This window comes from Canis lupus, chromosome 1, assembly GCF_011100685.1.
Source record: "Canis lupus familiaris isolate Mischka breed German Shepherd chromosome 1, alternate assembly UU_Cfam_GSD_1.0, whole genome shotgun sequence".
Taxonomy (NCBI): Eukaryota; Metazoa; Chordata; class Mammalia; order Carnivora; family Canidae; genus Canis; species Canis lupus.
The window spans coordinates 58937230-58957052 of NC_049222.1; the positions used below are offsets into that span (position 1 = coordinate 58937230).

At 41.1% G+C, this 19823-nt stretch overlaps 1 protein-coding gene across 1 annotated transcript in view; it reads left to right on the top strand.

Moving 5' to 3' along the window:
- SLC35F1 (solute carrier family 35 member F1) overlaps positions 1–19023 on the top strand; it is a 387573-nt gene extending 368550 nt beyond the window's left edge. The window contains exon 8 of the mRNA XM_038525493.1: positions 18702–19023. Coding sequence (XP_038381421.1) covers positions 18702–18926 — 225 coding nt within the window. The 3' untranslated portion in view covers positions 18927–19023. The remainder of the gene's footprint in view (positions 1–18701) is intronic.
- The last annotated feature ends 800 nt before the right edge of the window (positions 19024–19823 follow it).

Below are 19823 nucleotides of genomic sequence, written 5' to 3' on the forward strand. Positions count from 1 at the left end.
CTCCCACAACTTACAGTCTTCCATCGGGAAAATTTTTTTTGTCATCCAAATATTCACTACTAAAAAAGAGGGGGAGAGAAATGTCAAAATCATGCATCCAACTAGGCTACTTCAGCTACTCCGGGTGCTGTGATTCAAGGGGAATATTTTGGAATTTCATCTGCATGTGTTCATTAGAAAGTGTGCTGCATGGTGTTGCCTCATCTTTGTACCCCATACATTTTTTTTTTTGTAATTACTGTGAGTTGCTTTTGACAAATAATCATAAACTTTTCTTGCATTGTCAACTACCTATTGCAGCAATCCAGATTACACCCTACGAGGACAGGTGTAGAGTCCCATGATCCTCCCTGACCCCTTCGGTCAGCCACTAAAAATTTGATCCCACGCGTGCCAGTTGGACTTACTGGTTTTGTTGTTCTCGTTGTTGTTGTTGTTATAAGAGATTTGGCAAGAAAAGTTTAATCACCCAGGATGTGGAGATAATTTAATAATATAGGATTACACACAAAATTTAAAAGGACTTCATTCAGCAAATATTTATTTATTCTATGCCGGCTCTGTGCCAGGTACTGTTTTGGTGCTTAACTTTTCATTTATAAATAAAGATGACAAGAACACCAAAAATCACCAAGTGGATTAATGCAAAGGCTCAGAGTCCAAACTACTGAAACTTGAATAGCCCAGCAATCTCAAGCATCCTTAACATCTGAGCACCAATGCCAGAGAGTTTGCAGAGATTGCGTTAACAGTGGAATCTTTCATTAGCTGTGGATCAGAATCTGGAGCCAAGCAACCGTGTTGATCCTCTGCAGTGCTGAGCAATTTGAGTAATGGAACTTCACTTGAAAAGCTAGGCCAGGCAGCCTCAGCCTGTGGCAGCCGATGAGCATAAAAGCGGTAGTGCACATCTTACTTACAAAAGTACCCTCATGAGCAGCTTGTTATATTTCTTTTTTGTGAGAATGGCATCTTCAAAGGCTATGATTTTTAAGTTAATAGTACTAAAGTGTAATTATAAATGGGAGACTTTAAAATTAACACTTAGCCTTTATGACTCTTTTCATATTTTTTAAACTGTCTCTGGTTAGTAGAGAATTGGGGAAATTGGCATCATTGAGGCCCCCAAAGCATTTCACATGAAATACCGAGGTAATAGAGCAATGAACGTTTGAACCTGGTTTCCCCCAGCCTGGAAACTCAGTACAGTGCCTTTTAAGGTCTCCATCTTGCTAAATTAGTAAGGGTAAGTGTTGCTACCTTCTGTGGGTGGAAGAAAGTGCTTTCCGTGCAACCATTCAGAAACCTGGACTCCTTCCATCTTGTGGCTCTGCCATCCTCTAGGGATTAACAAACTGTGATCTGTGACCTAGCCCCTTGTTTTTGTGAATATAGTTTTATTGGCGTACACCCATGCCCATTTCTTTTATGTTAACTGTGGCTGCTTTTGCTCTACAACAACAGCACTGAATAGTCATGACAGAGGCCATGTAATGCACAAGCCACAATGCACAAAACATTTAGTCTCTGGCCCTGTAAGAAAAAGTTTGCCAGCCCCTAGGCTAGGTTTTTGAAGTCCTTTGCAGAGCTGTCTGTTTAGACAGCCTGGAGACCTTTATGGCTGTGTCTAGAGTAGTATACATAACCTCCTCATCATTGTTTTAGCCAGAACTCAGTCTCTTGGCCCCACCTAATTGCAAGGGAATCTGGGAAATAGAGTTAAGTTATTTGTCCAGGAAGAAAAAAAAATAGGTTTAGTGGACACATAGCCAATCTCTGCTACATCAGCAATTTCCATTTACTAGGAATATTGGAAGGATTAAAGAAATTGGAGATACATTGTGAGGCAAGTCCAGAATTATGGGCAGAAGTCAAAACTTCTTTTACGTAAATCTATTCATAAACTCCACATCACAAACAAATACTGTGAACTCACGTCATCAGGACAAGCTAGCTGTAGGGAAAAATGGAACGAGCTAGAGGAGTTGCAGAAGCCTCAAGTGGAAAGGCTTGTGGTTGCACTGGAGTGGAGCCAGGAAAAACCAGCTATTGTCTCCCAAGAGAATGCATGGGATGTGTTTGTCACCAGATGCAGAGTCCAGCCTCTTCTTACATACTCAGATACCTAATTTTGTCACCAGACCCATGTGTGTCCATCTCCTGTGGACTAGAATATTAATGACACAAGCTCACAGAAATCAGAGCATCAGCTTGCTGAGATGAAGAACAAAGGTTGGCTCAAACATAAAGGCTGAAGCAGAGCCACCACCCTTCACATCTTCAGGGGCTACTGTGGATAGACTTGTTTTCAACTCTATATTTAAAGTGTTGAGAGTTTTTATGTACTGCCTTCTATGAAAGGTAATACTGTCCCTCCCTCATTTCCTGACTTCTTTATACTGTTTTTATATTAGCAATGATTTTAGAGTCAATTTTTTATCAGTATAAGCCCTAGGGATTTTAAGCCCATTCCCCTGAAATGCAGGCTCTTCTTTTCTGAATTCTTTATTTTACTTTATCTCTTAGTTGGCTGGATTTCATCACTACTGATAGTGTCAGAAAGCAATGGTATGGTTGCACAGGCTGTCCACAGTGCAATTTGTTCATCTCTAGGGAATATTTTCCCACAGATGGTAGTCAAGTGCCTTGAAGAAAGGGAGACTTCATAGTCACTGAAAAAATGCCATCGGGCTGGTGGTGGGTCTGTTAGGAACTGTTCATAGGGCCAGTATCTCCCAAGTCTTTGCTTCCTTGAAAACATGTATTTATTCATATTCAAAAGATAATTTTCCTAGGTTACATTTTGTTTTTTCGGAACTTTATAGTTATTGGGATTTGTTTTGTTTTGTTTTTTGAAAACCTAAGCACTGCTCCCAAGTCCTTCTCAGTCGTTTGAGTTACTGGATTCTGTCATTCAGTCGTTTGAGAGTTTCCCCAGAAAGAGCCTACAAGGGGCTCTTTTTGTTTGAGAATATCTCTTATGTCTTTACACTTGTAGGTCAGGTTGGCCTATGACCTATTGCACTCCCAGGGGTGCAATTCCTTGGTCGCCTTGAAATACCCCCTCCCCCTACTGCAGTTCTCCAAAGAGCCCCAGATAACGGTAGATTCCAATCCTCTCCCACTCTTGCCTCTTTGAGAATATGAGGTAGTGGGAAAGGGTTTTTGTTCCTGAGAATGTTTCCTTGGCTTTTTCCTAAGTTTGCCTAATCACCACTTAGCCTATTCTCTCCAAATTCGAGAGAGATCTGAAAGTATATTCACCAAAATGTGAACATGAGTCCAGCGGCAGACGGAATGGCAGAGTGGTTGTGTGCCTGAGCCCAAGCTCCAGGGTCAGACCACCCAGGTGCTAATTTCAATTCCCTCTCTACCAGTAGGTCCCTAACTTTTCTGTGCTATGGGCCCCTGTATTGGTCTGGTAAAGCCTAGAGATCCCTTTCACAATGTTTTTAAATGTCTAAAATAAAATACGTAGCATTACAAAGCAGGCTGGTTATATTAAAATAGAGTCATCAAAATATTATTAAATGTGATGATATAGTGATATACAAATCACAGGATCCAGCACACCTAATAACTACTGTCATTTCAAAGCAGTGATGAGTACAGATCTGGAAAGATCTGCAGCAGTTGTAATGTGATATGTGATATGAAAATATATGTGATTTACGTTGGCTCAAAGTCTAAAGTGCTGCTAATACTAATGTAGCTCATTGCTTACATTTATAACGAAGAAATGCTGTCGGTTAGAGATCAGTGAAAATAAAAATCCAGGGTTTATGCCTAGGTTTACAGCACCCCTGAATTCTATGCAGGAACCCCTGATGCTACCAGTTATACAGCCTTGTGCAAAAGTTACTTAACTTCTCTCTTCTATAATTTCACCATCAGCAAATGAGAATCGCAAGAGTAGATACTGTGTAACTGGTGGCCTCAGGGCTCCCTGTATAGAAAAGTAAATCACTTACTGCTGTATCTGGCACAGTGAACATTCAATAAATAATGCCATTATTAAGGATGGTAGAATTTTGAGTGCTTATATTTTATGTTCTGCACATTTTTAAGTATCGCATAAATTACATATTGGTGAAATAATATGCATACAGTAGTCTTACAATCATAAAACAATGAAGTTATTTTTACTTTGAAACTGCATAAAGCTAGCAATACCCTTCTAATAAAAAGGGATCTAAATATAAATCTCTGCCATTCAAAAATGGGCCCAAATTGCAACCAGAGACTTCGAAAGTTCTAAATGGTTTATTATTAGTTTTAATGGACATACAGGAGCACAAAGGGATAGCACTTCTTTGGGTCTGTTTTCCTCATTATTTTCACATAACTAAAACTCTTTACTCATTCTATCACTAAGCCCTAACTTAGTCATATGTCTAGTCTCTTTCCCGTTTAAATCTATTTGGGGATGTGGTTTTATTTTAAAAATAAATGCATTGTAAACCATTCTGTGGAGTATCAAATTTAGCAAGGTAACTCAGTTGAATTTGAATGTAAATTTGGTTAGCGGTTTCACATCCAGGGCCTTCTGGATGCTGCGTGGAACCAGGCATTAATGTGCAGGAGCGTAGCTGCTTCCCACTGCTCTGTGGGGATCTGTCTCAGCAGTTATTGATTGTACTGGTATTTCCTTTGTGTACTAACCAGTCCTGCCTTTAGATAATAGGACTGACCTTATGTAAGAAGTAAGTAGTAAGCTCTGGATGACAGAGGGCAGGGCATGTCTCCTTCCCTGCTGGATCCTTGGGATCTAGTACAGTGCCTGACACAGTAAGTATTCAGCAACGATTTATTCAATGAAAGGCTTATTTCTACAAGAAACATTAAAGGTTAGACTTCACTTTTCAAGACTGAACATTAGGAATTTTCACATAAGAAGCAAAAAAGCTGTTGATTGATATGGATGCTTTACCTCTCAAGTTGATGCAACCAGCTGAAAAACTTTTTACAAAAACTAAAAATAAAAATAGATTCCACACTAGTAGGCCACTATTTTGATTCATCCTTTGGTTGAATTGATGGATTGCTTAGAGAACATCTTAAGGGGACATGGAGATTAGAAAAACCAGTTCAATGTCATAGTAGCTATTACAGTATCATGGGGGAGTGGGGGAGTGTAAGAGTGGAGCTCACATCAGGGGTTGAACACTTGCTGAAAAACTTATTCTATTCATAGGAAAAATCATATCTAACATTCGGCTTTATTATTCATAAGCCATTCCACAGTAAAATTGTGAATTGAGTCATCATCACATACTATATTTCCATGTCTATATTTATATTGTTGATGTGTCTACATGCACAGAGCTCAGCAAACTGGTCTGTAAGGGATCAGATTATACGTATTTCAGGCCTTACAAACCAAGCAGTCTCTGTCACAGCCATTCAGTGCTTCCATGGACATGGCTATCTTCCAATAAAACTTTACAAAACCAAGCAGCTGCCACATTTGTTGGTTTACTAACCCCCAAGGTAAACTATGCCTGTCCTTGCAAACTTTTCACTAATCTTCAGCACCCGGAAACAACCATTTCCTCTGCAAAGTGTGTCATTAATAAAGCTGTAAACCAAATGTTATGAAACTCTTTGCCCTTCAAGTGGACAGACTTGCTTTTATGGCTAATTGTAGTCATTTCTATCTCATTATTATAGAATAAGTGGTGTATGTGCTTTCTTGGTGGCATCGAAGGCTGTATCTGTTAGTTTTGTTATAAGGCTATCCACGGTATGCATGCAGTCTTCAGCTTATTGGTTTATTGTTTTCATTTTACAGAGAGGAATGAGTGGGGTCCCAATGCAAGACAGTAGCCCTGAGAGAGGATGTGAAAAGGAAGGGATATTAAAGCCATCTCTTACAGAGCAGGGTGGAGCAAAGGTATCTGTAGACATGGAGTGCCTTCCAAATGTTATATGTGTATAGTGTGCCTCAGAAGAACCAGCAATATCAGATAATGACAATAATATCATCAAATTAACTTTCCCAGATTCACGTGTCTAGAGAAAAGAGGCCCTTATATGCACAAGTTAATCTGACAGTAAAGAAGAACATTTCAAGTGACAGATCTCTCTACAGTTTGGGGGTGTCTACCATTCCCATCTCCCTCAAAGTTACAGAGAGAGAGACATCATGGATGGTTGTGGTTCTGTCAGTTGAGGAACACCAAATTTAGGGGACACCTCTAGATTCTGACTTCTTAAAACATGTTCCTATAATAGTAACAAACTCAAAGTTCAAAATGTTCTTAACTCCTAATGCAATTTTATTTTTATAACAAGTATAAATTTTAATTTAAAGAGGGAATAAGAGGGGCATCTGGGTGGCTCAGTCATCTGCCTTCAGCACAGGTCATGATCCCGGGGTCCTGGGATCAAGCCCCTACATTGGGCTCCCTGCTGAGTGAGTAGTCTGCTTCTGCCCCTGTGTCCCTACCCATTCATGCTGTGCACGCACACTCTCTCTCTAATATAAATAAATAAAATCTTTAAAAAAAAAGAGGAAATAAGAAACTAACAATGTTGTTGAATGTCACATTTCTAATAGCACTTCATGAATTTTGAGGACTATAGAATACTGTAGAAATGTAGTGATAATGATGTTGTAAGATTTTATTGCAGAAAAACCAAATATTCTGGGAGCAATGCCAGTATTTCTTAGTGATATTCTGGAATTAGGAAGTGTTGAGGGTTATTTAGGAGAGAGTGTCAGCTATTCATCAGATAATAATTTTTTATTTAGAAAAAGAATTGATTAATTATTAAAACCGTTATATGACTTCCCATGTGACAGATGGGGATACTCGTGATACACATCAATTAGTCATCCATTTATTTCATTTTTCTCTTAATTTCTTCTGCCATTACCAGGTACATGTGAGAGAAGGAAAAAAAGAATTCCAATATGATTGTAGGAGAGCTCATTTTTCTTTCTGTCAAAGGTTTCCCCTCCCATAGGCATGATAATATTTCTTGTTGATTGTTCATTTCTATGAATTGAGAAAGAACAGCATCCAGCTTTATCAATAATCCATTAAGGTTGTTCCATGATCTGTTGAATTAACGTTGAGTTCTTGTGCAATGCAATAGAGACATGGATTGCTCTTAGAAGCTGGAAAATAAGGAATGAAAGAACAAAAAGAATTACTATTAATTGAAATTCAATTAATGAAGCAATTGGGAGATGAGAAGAGAATTAAGTAGAGGGTCAAGGCTTTGGGTACTATGTCAGCTGTCACTGATAAGACCATGCCCTAAGCACTCTACTGCACCTGCCTTGCCTCCCGCTTCCTCAACTTCAGGATGTTCATCATAGTGCTTTGTACTTCTGTGAAGGGTTGGTTTTTTAAAAAATGATAAGAGATGAAAATACTTTGGAGGAAGTTGACAGTAGCTCTCTTTGCTAAGATTATCATACTTAATTAGTATTGTTATTAATTGCTTTCCTAAATATGGTTCCTTTCTTAGAATACTTCTCAGGTTGCAAGAATGGAGACCAATGGGGCACCTGGATGGCTCAGTCAGTTAAGCAACTGCCTTCAGCTCAGGTCATGATCTCAGGGTCCTAGGATCAAGTTCCACGATGGGGTCCCTGCTTGATGGGGAGCCTGCTTCTCCCTCACCTGCTCCCCTTGCTTGTGCTTTCTCTCTCTCTGGGTCAAATAAACAAAATCTGGAAAAAAAAAAAAAAAAGAATGAAGACCAATGGAGAAATGGGAGAACTTTTTAGAATAAATATTGGCAAGAATTATACCTACAACAGCACACACAGTTTATGTTAGTACCATAGATGATGTTACGTGTAGATCTTCTCTGTTTATATGTGAAAATAAGGGAATAAATGCACCATGTGAAATGCTTAGAAAAGAATCACATAAAAAAAAAAAGAATCACATGCCTCAGAACAGTCAACTTAGTCATTGAGATTCAGTCTTAATTTCTGTCTTTTGATCCTCCACTAAAATGCATTATTTTCTATTTCTACTGCCATCATCTTAGTTCAGACCACCATCACCTCCCATGCAGAACCCTGCAATAGTCTCTTGGTCTGCCTATGTCCCCTTATTCCTCTTTACAACTAATCACCCACCAGCAGCCTGAGTGATCCTTTCAAAAGACCAATTAGATTACACTCTCTTCTGCTGAACACCTTCTTTCTCATTGCATTTGGAGCAAATTTCAAGTGCCCTGCTGACCTCTAGTGCCCTGCTGGCCTCCACACTGTTTCTGAGTGCCTATGCTCTATGGCTCCAACCTCCACTCTTGACACTTGCCCTCCATACTGTTTCCTTGTCTTTCTCTTAGAAAGGGGAAAATAATTGCAGCTTCCTCAGAGGTTATCAGGAAGGTGAATAGTGTAAATCCCATTAAACAGTGCCTGGCACAGAGGATACATGCACTCAACTACGAATTACTACTAAGTGTTAGACATCAGCGACATTGGCTGCCCTTGCAGTTCTAGAACTAGCTGTGCCCTTTCCTCCTTGGGACCTTTGCTTTTCATGTCTCTCTGCCTGGACTGCTCTTTTCCAGCTCCTCTCATGGCTGCTTCAGTCTCAACTTCAGTCATCATCTGCAAAGAACACTTCCCTCACTCTCTAAGTAGCTTCCACCAGACTCTCACATCTCCCTGCCGCCTGTTTGTCTCCTTCATGGGGCTTCCCGAAGTCATATTACAGATTAATTCCTTCAGCTGTTTTCAGGCTGTCTCCCACACCAGACAGAGTAGAGTTGTATCCATCTTATTTATCACTGCATCCCCAGCTCCTGAAACAGTAGAATCTCAGTGTTTCTTGATGGACAGGAAGGTGATAACAAGGTTCTGGGCTCACAGTTAAGCTCAGTTATTGAATGAAGTCATCACGGAGTCTATGAGCTCTATGGCTCCTGTAACAGATCACCACAAGCTTGGTGGCTTAAGACAACAGAAATTTATTCCTTCACAGTTCAGAGGACCAGAAGTCCAACATCTGTTTCATGGGAGAATGCAACTGCACTCCAGCAGACTCTATGCCTAGAGTGCGTGATGGTTCAGTGAGGCCAAAGAAAAGACCCGGAGATAGCGATCAAGATGTAGGTTTACTTATGCACAGGGAGCATCTGCTGCTGAGACCTACGTGCAGCCAGTTTCTGTATCATAGCAATTTAACCTAGCAGCTCCCAGTAGCCCTTCCCCTCCTTGCATGGCCAGCATTTCCAGAAAATCAAGGCCTGCCACAAGAACACTCTTCATTATGAAGGAGACACTCCAGGTTGGCCACCCCAGAGCCCCTGACCTTGAACACTGAATAATATGTTCTGCTGTGCATCCTGCCTGATAGGAATACCAATGGAGCATAAAATTTCTACATTTTCAAGATAGTGGTTAACAGGGACATTCAGCGTATGCTTGCACCAACGAGCTATCCAGCATGTACCGTACACCGAGCTAGAATTCAGCAAAGCCATGCTCCACCCACAGTCTCTAGGGGAGAATCTTCTCCCTGCCTCTACCAGCTGCTGTGGCTGCCAGCATTCCTTGGTTTATAGCTTTATCAGTCTTCAAATCTCCCTCTGCTCCATCTTCACCTACCCTTCTTCTATGTGTGTCTAACATCTCCTTCTGCCTCCCTCTAATAAGATACCTGTGATTGCATTTAGGGTCCACGTAGCCTGTGTCAGGCTACCATAACAAAATACCACAAGCTAAGTGGCTTAAGCAGCAGAAATTTATTTTTCTCACATCTGGAGGCTGCAAGTCCCAGATCAGGGTCCAGCGGTTCAGTTCAGCAAGGTTCAAGCTCTCTTCCTGGCATGATCACTATGTCCTCACTTGGGCTTTTCTCCATGTGTGTACATGGAGGTGGGAGATGTGGAAGAGAGAGCTCTCTCGTGTCTCATGGAGGACATTGATCCACCTTTATGACCTCATTTAACCTTAATTTCTTCCATGGAGGTTCCATCTATAAATATAAGACACACTGGGAGTCATAGCTTCAAAATACATATTTAGCGTGGGGTAGACACAACTCAGTCCACAGGATAATCTGTCATCTCAAAATGTTTAGCCTAATCATATCTGCAAAGACCCTTTTTTCAAATGAAATAATTAATATTCAGAGGTTCTAGGTATTAGGATGTGGATGTATTGGGGGGAGCCACTTTTCAGCCTATGACATCAAGGAAGCAAAATGAGTTGCTAAACTTAAATAGACTCGTGGATTCTCAAAGATCGTTTGTGCTGCCAGCGGGGGGATGGAGGGTGGTGGCGGGTAGTTGGTCTACATTAATAAAACAAAGCAGAATAGGGACTTATGAGGATTCCTGTGACTTACGTAAGTATGCATCATTGCAAGAAAATTCAACATAAAAATAAGTTCAAACTATAAACCAAGAGTTTGTTATTTGCATTGACGAAAAGCCTTCCGCTCCAGATGGATTGATTGTTGTACCCTTCATTTAAGTTGCCAATTCTATAAATGCATTTGCAGTTCAATTTGATTCGTGCTGAACTTTTCAGAAAGAACTATTAAGGAAAGTTTTCAAATCTATCCGTGCTTTAGCATTTACTCTTTGTGATGTAAAGCTAACAATAGCTGACATTTACTGAATATTTACTATGTGCCAAGCACTGCATCAAAAGTTTGACACACACACACCCCTGAAGGATCTGAGCCATGAGTAGCTCTGCCTGGATTGGGTTGTTGACATTTCCCATTGACTATAATCACAGGGCATGGTATTACTAAGGAATGCCTAGGGATCTCCTGTATTCTAGGTCTATTATTCCTTACCTCTATCATGAAGGAGGAGCCCAATTCCCCTTGGTAACCAAGATCAGTCAACCCAGCCAGCACAGTGACAAGAGCTGCCTTCTTTGTTAATTGAGAAGCATGAGCCAAAAGCAGCTAAATGGCAGACTTCACTTTCAGCTCAATGGAATCACTGTTGGGTCTCTTCGTAGAAACATTCCTGCCTTTTTTAAAAGACTTTTATTTATTTGAGAGAGGGAGAGCACACAAGTGAGGGTGAGTGGGAGGAGGGAGAGGACAAGAGAATCTCAAGCAGACTATACCCTAAGCAAGGAGCCCCATGAAGGGCTTGATCCCACAACCCTGAGATCATGACCTGAGCTGAAATCAGGAGGAGCTTAACCAACTGAGCCATCCAGAAGCCCCTGAAACATTCCTCCCTTTGGAACTAAGGCCAGCAGAGCATTGTGGTAACGGGACGCAAAAATTTTAAAAATTTTACTAGTGGATCCCTCAGGGAAAGAGGACGTTGTGCCACTCCCATTTCTGCCTCTTGATTCCATTGTAATCACTGGCTTTAACATTCAGTCTCCTGCAAAACCACGACAGCCCAGTGTGCACCTCTGTGTTGTGTGGAGAGAAAATGGATCATCTGATTATGCAAGAGTCGGAACGGGGCTGGGCCACTGCTCAGCGTCCCTCACATGCAAAGTCATCCCTTTTGTGATTAGTGATAAGAAGGAAGCACAGAAAGGTGACATAGATGAGCCATCTGATGGCCTTTGTGGCAACTGAGCCTATAACTAAACACTCCCACAGAGTAGGCCCCTTTGATTCCACTTCTGGTTGGCTGTCCTGATCTTCCTTTGCTGGACTGCAGAGAATAGAAATCTGCATGAATGAGGAGTTCTATCAATTCATCAAACCAAGTGAAAATGTCTGTTTGTCATATAAAAGATAATGTCAGAAATCCATTTTTAGCTCCCCGTTGCTGTACTCATGTGTGAAATTACTCACAGGGGAAGATGTTTGCCCGTAAAAGAGCCCTTATTGGCCTTGGATGTGATTGGCTACACAAATTATACTGCTAGATAAATTGGTTTTGCAAATCAAACAGAAGGCCTCATAAACCGAACTGGGATTGCAGTGGGGGGCACAGCCTGGCCCTGTGACAGTGTCAGGGCCCTTCTGTTTGCTACTTCTCTCCTTAACAACATGATGTCTCCAGGCTAAGGTGTTCACCGAGTATTTAAATTTTTGTAATTCATCAGTTTACTGATACAGATCAAGAGACCATTTGGCGTTTTGACTGAAGCACTCACCGATTTATTTATTTATCTGTCTTGATTATATTAGCAGGAGTTTGGGATTATTTTCTATCTCTTTTGGAGAAAGTATGGGGAGGGAGGGATTCAGGTCAGTACTGTGGGTCTCTGAAGATGACTGATTTTGGTGTTTGCGAGTAGATTTTGTGCCATGGTTGCCTTTGGTATTTTCCCATTCTATGACTTATGACTTAGAAGAAATAAATATTAGTATTTAGTATTTAGCCAGAGAGATGTAGCCCTTTCATTTTAATTAAAAAAAGAAAAGGAATGAGGAGGAATACAAGGAGGCAAGAGTAGGAGACAGAACAACAATAAGGCAGTTCTAAAGAATTTGAAAAAGCTCTGGCCTCTCCAGACAATTTATTTCCAGTTCAGTAAACTCAGGAGCCAAACTTTTGCATTTTTAAAACTCTTAATAATAATAAAAATGATCTTGTTAGTTTAGCGCAGAGCCAAAATTAGGAGGTCAAGCATCAACTTGTTTATGTTGGCATTTCTGTGGAGCCAAGTCTGTCTAGGGGCCCTGCCCTGAATAGAATTGGCTCAGACCCAGCAGCGATAGATCAGGACCAGCGGAGAGCCTTTCCTCATAGGCCCCCAAGCAGCCCATGGCTTACAGCCTGCCCAGCAAGGACCAGCCTCCCCTGTCTGGGCTCCCTACCACTGCACTCTCAAGCTCCAGGTGTGGTCCACAACCTGCTGAGACACACACCGCTACTGAGAGATGAGTTGTCATTGGTGAACTGTCCTCTCCCTTTCACCCCAGGACACTTGGCAGATTGGTTGTTACCCAAAGGGTCCACTCTAATTCACATATCAAATGGGATGCCCAAGAGAGTTCCCCTTTTAGTTATTAAAGCCAATTTTATCAACCCATAATATTTAGCTTTAAAAACTCCACTATGGTAGCATGATATTTAATTATGATTCACTCTTAATTGGCATTTTGCATTACTTAGTCACTGATGAGTCTTTAAACTATTATACTGAGGACCTCCAAACTGCATCACCTGGTTTTCTGTTGGGGACAGAATTGGCTTATTTACTTGTTCTCAGTCTAGAAATCATGGTTAGATGTGTCAGTTGATTTGCCTTTATATGTGCACTTTATATCACAGTGTATGGAAATATAGGGGAAAGGATACTGTTTTACATTGTAGATCACTCAGGATAGTTTTCACAAACTTAATTAAAAGTCTGATTTTCCCCAGCCATAACTTGCTACTGAGATTGCCGAACCGATCTCCCTGCATAGAAATTCCTCCTGACAGCTTTTGAACCTCACATTTACCAGCCTGTGCCATCTAACCTTGGGAATGACCAGCCACTGCCCTTTATTGTTCTACTTACCCATGGCTGCACTGACCTTTGAAGCAAAGCTAAGTTTGCAAATTCCCAGACTCTATCCTCCTAGGTATTTTCTGCTAAAGAGTGAAAAATGTGGAATGGTTTAATTACATCTGTGTCTGTTTAAAAGAATAAACTTGAATAAGAACAAGAAAGGAAATCATTATTGTAGCCACGTATCTTTTGTTACCCTTTGTGTATTTGGAAAGCCATGCGTAAGAGCACTTAGAAATGTCCTTGAATTCATTTCTAAGCAGCTTCTTGATGCGATGCAGAAGCCATTTTCAACGATTACCATTATCAAGATTCCTAATGGAACACCTCTTTCAACAGCGGACTTGCATCCAATAGAGCACCTTTGCTGGAGCAAGACAGCGTATTTTTTAAATTTTAGCAATAATGCCTTCAAGATGAAGCATGACCTGAGATACTGCTCTGTCCTTCCTCCACACTTTATAAATAGCCTTGGGAGCACATGAGGGTTTGAAAATGTTGTCTTTTGCTCACCTGCCATATGTGAGAAGGCTTCAGGAATCGTGTTCTCTCACCTACTCAGCTTCTCTCAAGTTCAGAATGCAGGTCCTATCAGGTCAGCAATAGTGACTTAAAGGTGTGTGTGTATGTGTGTGTGTACACACACACAAAAAAAATGAGAGATGGAGAGAGAAAAGAATACATGCTACTGTGATTAATTTAGAGAATTACTCCTTTTCTGCATATCCAGTTATGCAGTCCCCTCTCCTCGTGGATGTTGAGGAACTTTCTTTACCTGTATCTATTTTCTTTCTAATTTGACCTTGTTTTCTCTCCTTCCAAATGCATTTTTTCTGAGGTTCCTTGGTCCTCCAAGTTGATCACAATTGAATCTAAATTAATATCTCCTTTGTTGTAAAGTAACTCCAGGAGCTTTAACCAAACCTCATTCCCCTGTACCCTGGTTTCCTAGGAAACTTCACCAGCTACTCTTTTCCAGATCTTCTTCTACATGTCACAAGTGACATAATTTCTTTTTTCCATTGACTCTTTTTTTTCTGGAGATAGAACTGCCATACATCTCCCTTTAAGAGCTAAAAGAATCTTTTAACTGAGCATTATTTGTGAAATAAAAACTATCTCTGATCATTTATAGGCCCAAGTGCAATCACTGAGCAAAAATGACCAAGGCGTTCCATTTTTTCTGGAGATAGAACTGCCATACATCTCCCTTTAAGAGCTAAAAGAATCTTTTAACTGAGCATTATTTATGAAATAAAAATTATCTCTGATCATTTATAGGCCCAAGTGCAATCACTGAGCAAAAATGACCAAAGCCCAACATCAGGAGCTTTATAAAAGCCATATTATACAGAAGCATGCACCAAAAGTGCACTCCCCAGGAAAGAAGGTAAAAGCAGGCCCATCATATAGAAGCAGTTGGGACATAAATTCAGTAAAAACAGAGCTTTAACCCAAAGTCACTTCATCCTTGAAACCTTATGCCTATTTGAGGATTGTCCACATTCTTCTGTGCTCACCCCTGCCATCTTTTTGGTCAAGCTAGCAAAGGAAAGATGCCATTGAAAATTGCCCTCTTCCTCACATATTCCAGTTGGTTTACTTATAAATGTACTTTGAAATGGCTTACAAACCATGGGGTTTTCTTCTTGTATAGGCTTAAGGCTCACTAAAGTCATTAGTTTATTAAAACTCTGCTTAGATGTTTAATACCAAAGCCAAAATGAACATTTGTTCTGTCCTTAACTGATGTGCTAAATGTCTCATTAGCTAAATAGTAATCATATTGAGATGCCAGCTGGCTAGACCTAGGTTTAATCCCTAGCTTAGAGGTTGAGGAACTTTGCACAGTCTTAGCATCAGTCTCCCCAGCCACTCCCTCCTGGACAATGGCTTGTGTCCCAGTCAAATTGCTTTAAGCAACACGCAGGCATTCTCATTATACACCATGAGTGCTTTCTGACCCTTGTTAGCAAAGAGACCCATCAGGATGGAAAAAGCAGCAAAGTAAACACTGTGGACAGCACGGGAGTATTAAGGCGGGCACATCCTTCCTCAGCATCTCAAAGCTCCAGGTCAGATAAAATGTAGGCAAAAGTGTGTGTGCGGCACAGAACATGAAGTGTCTTCTGATGGGCTGCTGTTGACTGGGGAGGACCACAGAGCACACATCAGACAACAGCCTGTGCCCTGCAGTGGGGACAGCAGGCCTCCACCTGACCTTGCCTTGTGTGTCACAGGCATGGCTTTAAGGCTTCCTCTAGTACCCGGAGGATTCCTTGTTCTCTTTGCTTAGGCAACTAGGCATGAGTATTTCTTTGCAGTAAATGAGTTAAGCAGCCTAGAATATAAAGAATTTTTGAAAAGAAAAAAAAAAAGAATTTTTGTTTGGTTGATTGGAGTTTTGTTTTTGTTTTTGTTTTTTAAAGAATGCTCTATCAGGATAAGTGCAGCATCCAAAACTGGGAATCATCCTATTAGGAACCCTGATTCAATTTTCTTTCTTTTCTTTTTTCTTTCTTTCTTTCTTTCTTTTTTTTTTTTTTTGTCAATCTATAAAGAGAAAAAAAATCAAAACTTTCTGTCATTATTTCTAATATTCAGCATTTATCCAGATTAATCATAATGCATGCCTTTCTGTTCCCTTTTGGTCTTGTGTGCTAAATAAGACTGTCCATACAATGACAAAGGTATAGATTTACAAAGATGAATTTTAAAATATTTGTCATCTACGCCAAGTCAGACTATGGGAGCCAAAACCAGAAATTGAGAGGAATTCAAATCCTTTTTGCAGGATACCCTACATGAGGTCCTCTTCTGTCCCACTCCCTTCATTGCCAAATCCTGTCCATCCTGAGTTTATGAAATGTCCTGTGTCAATCTGATCTATCCAGACTCCTGCATCCTCCCTCCCAATTTGTTGTCTTGTCATTCTCCTTTGACTGACCCCAGGTTTGTAGATGACTTTTAAAGTTAATGATTAAGGATCAATACTATGACTTCCCTTTCAATGAGTTTTTGTTTGCCATTTGATGTATGAGAAATGATACTGGATTATCAAGGTTTCTTTTTTTTTAAGATTTTATTTATTTATTCATGAGAGACAGAGAGAGAGAGGCAGAGACACAGGCAGAGAGAGAAGCAGGCTCCATGCAGGGAGCCTGATGTGGGACTTGATCCCAGGACTCCAGGATCATGCCCAAGGCAGATGCTCAACCATTAAGCCACCCGGGCGTCCCTCAAGTTTAAAGCTAAAAAATTTGAAGTACATTGCTGGCACAGGATGACTTTTTACTGTTTATTTCTTTAATCTGAAGCGTCTCAATAATTTAATCCATCCATTCATTCAAAATAAAAACAAAGAACAAAGAACACTTAGTAGATGTCGACAATGTGCCAGGCTCTCTACTTGACACTGGTCAAGAAAGACACAGTCCCATAGTTAAGGGAGCAAGGCAATTTAATCAACGATTACCTAAGAGTGTTTCATATATGATCATTGATTATAAGATAGTGGTATAAACAATAATGACAAAACAGTAATCATGATAACAAAGGTAACTAGAGTTGAATGCTTGTTGCAAGGTAGGCATCGGATAAGTGCTTTACATGCTTTATCAAGTTTAATCTTTACAGCCACGCTCTCTATAGCTACCTGTACGTAGGTAACAATTGTTAGCCTCACTTCACTAATAAGGGAACTTGGACCTGAGGAGGACAACATACTTATCCAAAATGACAGCTAGAAAGTAAGGGGAGCTAGGATTTGAATCCAGCATGTGGTTAGAAGGCAGTTCTAACCTTGAGGCCCCATTTGTAATCTCCTGGCCCCCAGCTGCTGCAGCAGAGGCCCGCTCACCCTTGCAACCCGCAAAGCTCTTCACTTGAAACTAGGGACGTGTCAGAGGAGTTTGAAGATGAAAGTCATTAATAAAATTTTTGAAATTAATCGGATGTTGGGGACAAACCCATCTTGTTCTCCAGAGTTTCAGGCAAACACTGCAGCTCTCCAATATAGAATTTCAGGAATCAAGTGTGGGGGGTAAATTGGTTTTCTGCGATCACCTACCATAGTGCTGAGTGGTCTTCTCCTCCCATTTCATTTTACCAACAAATTCATGAATCAAAGAATAAAGCACACGTCTTTTCATTGGGAAAAACCGAATTGGTCGTTTCAAGTTCTTTAAGTGAAGCTATTACAAGCTGAGTCTAATCTATAAATCCCCCTCAGGAAGGACTATCCCATGGTTTGAATATGAAGAAGAAAGGAATTGAAAGGCAAGATGAAGAATGATCTAGAAAGAAAATCGGAATATGATCTTTAGTTTTAGCTACCTTGCTGCTGCTAAAGAGAGAGAGAAGGAGGAAGATGTAGAAGGAAGGAGGGAGAGAGAAGGAGGAGAAGAAGGCGGAGAAGAGGGAGAGGGGGAGGAGGAGCAGTAGCAGGGGAGAGGAAAAGAAAAAAGAAAAAGAAAAAACCACCACCATAGCGGGGCTCTTCACCTCAGAGATGTCTTTTCTACTGTAGCTGTCTTTGAACTCTTACAGCCTTGCAACTTCCTTTATAGACTCTCGGGATCCTCTTGTCTTTCTAGCAGTTTTTCGTTCTTTTAGAGTATGAGCATGAAAAATAAAATAGGAAAATCCTATCAAATTGGTCTTCTGTTTGCCCGTGGATGCCGCACGCGGTGAAGGCTGGGACGACAGCTCTTGACTAAAGTGAGATTTGGCATATCACAAGATAGCCACAAAAGTCAGTAACAGTTCCTACGGGGAAGACAAATAGTGTCTGAATCAGATTAAGGCACAACAAGAGCACCCAGTGCAGCTGTGTCGGGGAGGGGTTTGGTATTGATGGCTTCATTACCACCCTTGTTTCTCCTGGGCTTAACAAAGCCACAACCAACCAACTCTTTGTTGAGAGATGTTGGAGGGGGGTGGTTTTGTTGTGTGTGTGAGGGGGGGGGTTGTTTTAGTTTTGCTTTTAACTTGACGTATTTTAATTGGTGCTTCACTAGCTCTCCCACGTCAAGTACTCAGACTGGCACTTTTGGGGACATTAGCTAATGTTCTTCAGGGTTCACCACAGAGCCGAGAAAAAAGATAAGGAAAATCAATAAGACCGAGCTAGTGTAGGAAGAGAACATTCCCTCTCCATCAAGGGCCTTGGCCAACCTGTCAAGCTGCCGGCTCCTCTGGGACATGCTCGGCTCTGGTGCCTGTGTGCCTCCTTCACGCCCAAGTGGCCCTGCTGGGACCCGCCCATTGACCTCGCTGTTGTGTTGTTCAGTTTTCAGGCCTTTATCTCCTGTCTTTCTTCACCATCCTCATCGGGCTGGTGCTCTACTCGTCCACCTCCACGTACGTAGCCCAGGACCCCCGTGTGTACAAGCAGTTCCGCAATCCTTCAGGACCTGTTGTGGACTTACCGGCCACGGCTCAAGTGGAGCCCTCGGTCACCTACACCAGCCTGGGCCAGGAGACCGAAGAGGAGCCCCACGTGCGCGTGGCCTAGGGGGTGGCCCTCCCAGCCCATTGAAGTCCACGCCGTGGCCACGTGCTTGCCCTCCATCTCTGTATTGTACATAGAGAAAGGTATTTATTAGGTGCGGTTTGCACAGGTGGACTGCAAGGTAGCAAATCTGAAAGCCTGTAAGGGGCATGCGCTCACCATCGCCGGAGACGCAGGCCCCGAGCCACCTGACTTAGAGAGACGCCTAGCTAGTATGTATCCTGATCACAGCCCTCCTGCATTAATTACTGTGAAGACTTTTGAATTAAAAGCAAGTGTTATTATTATTTGTATTATTATTGTTACTCTTATTACACTAACGTTCAGGAGGCTGTTTTGTACTCCTGATGAGAACTATTTGCCAGACCCACATGTAGTTAACACAAATCCCACTTTTCTATGGCAAGTCACTTTTTAAGAATCATACTTTATTTTTTTGCACAGTCTGTATGAGTGCTGCACGCCACAGGAGCTCCACCCCTGAGACGTTTCCTTATCCTAGGGACCTGGTGGCTAATGGTTTCCTCTGTTACCTGTTGGATTGCCTGCTCAATAATATTTTGTGCTGTGACCCTTGTGGGGAGGGGCAACTGACCATATAATTCTCTATTCTAGGAATAGATATAAAACAAACACTTGAGCCTTTTTATATTTCAATCTCTGATTACTCCAGGCCATTGCCTTTCTGTTGTGCCACGTGATTCTGCTGATGAAGTCCCTGTTATAACAGGATAAGGAATGTTTCCTTTCTGTGGCTTATAGGAAACTCCAGAAATAATATCATGTATGTTTAGGGTAATATATATATATATATATATATATATATATATATATATTAAATCTTTCTGCCCCTCCCTATATCTTCTCTTCCAAAAATTTATTTGATCTTACCTTTAATTC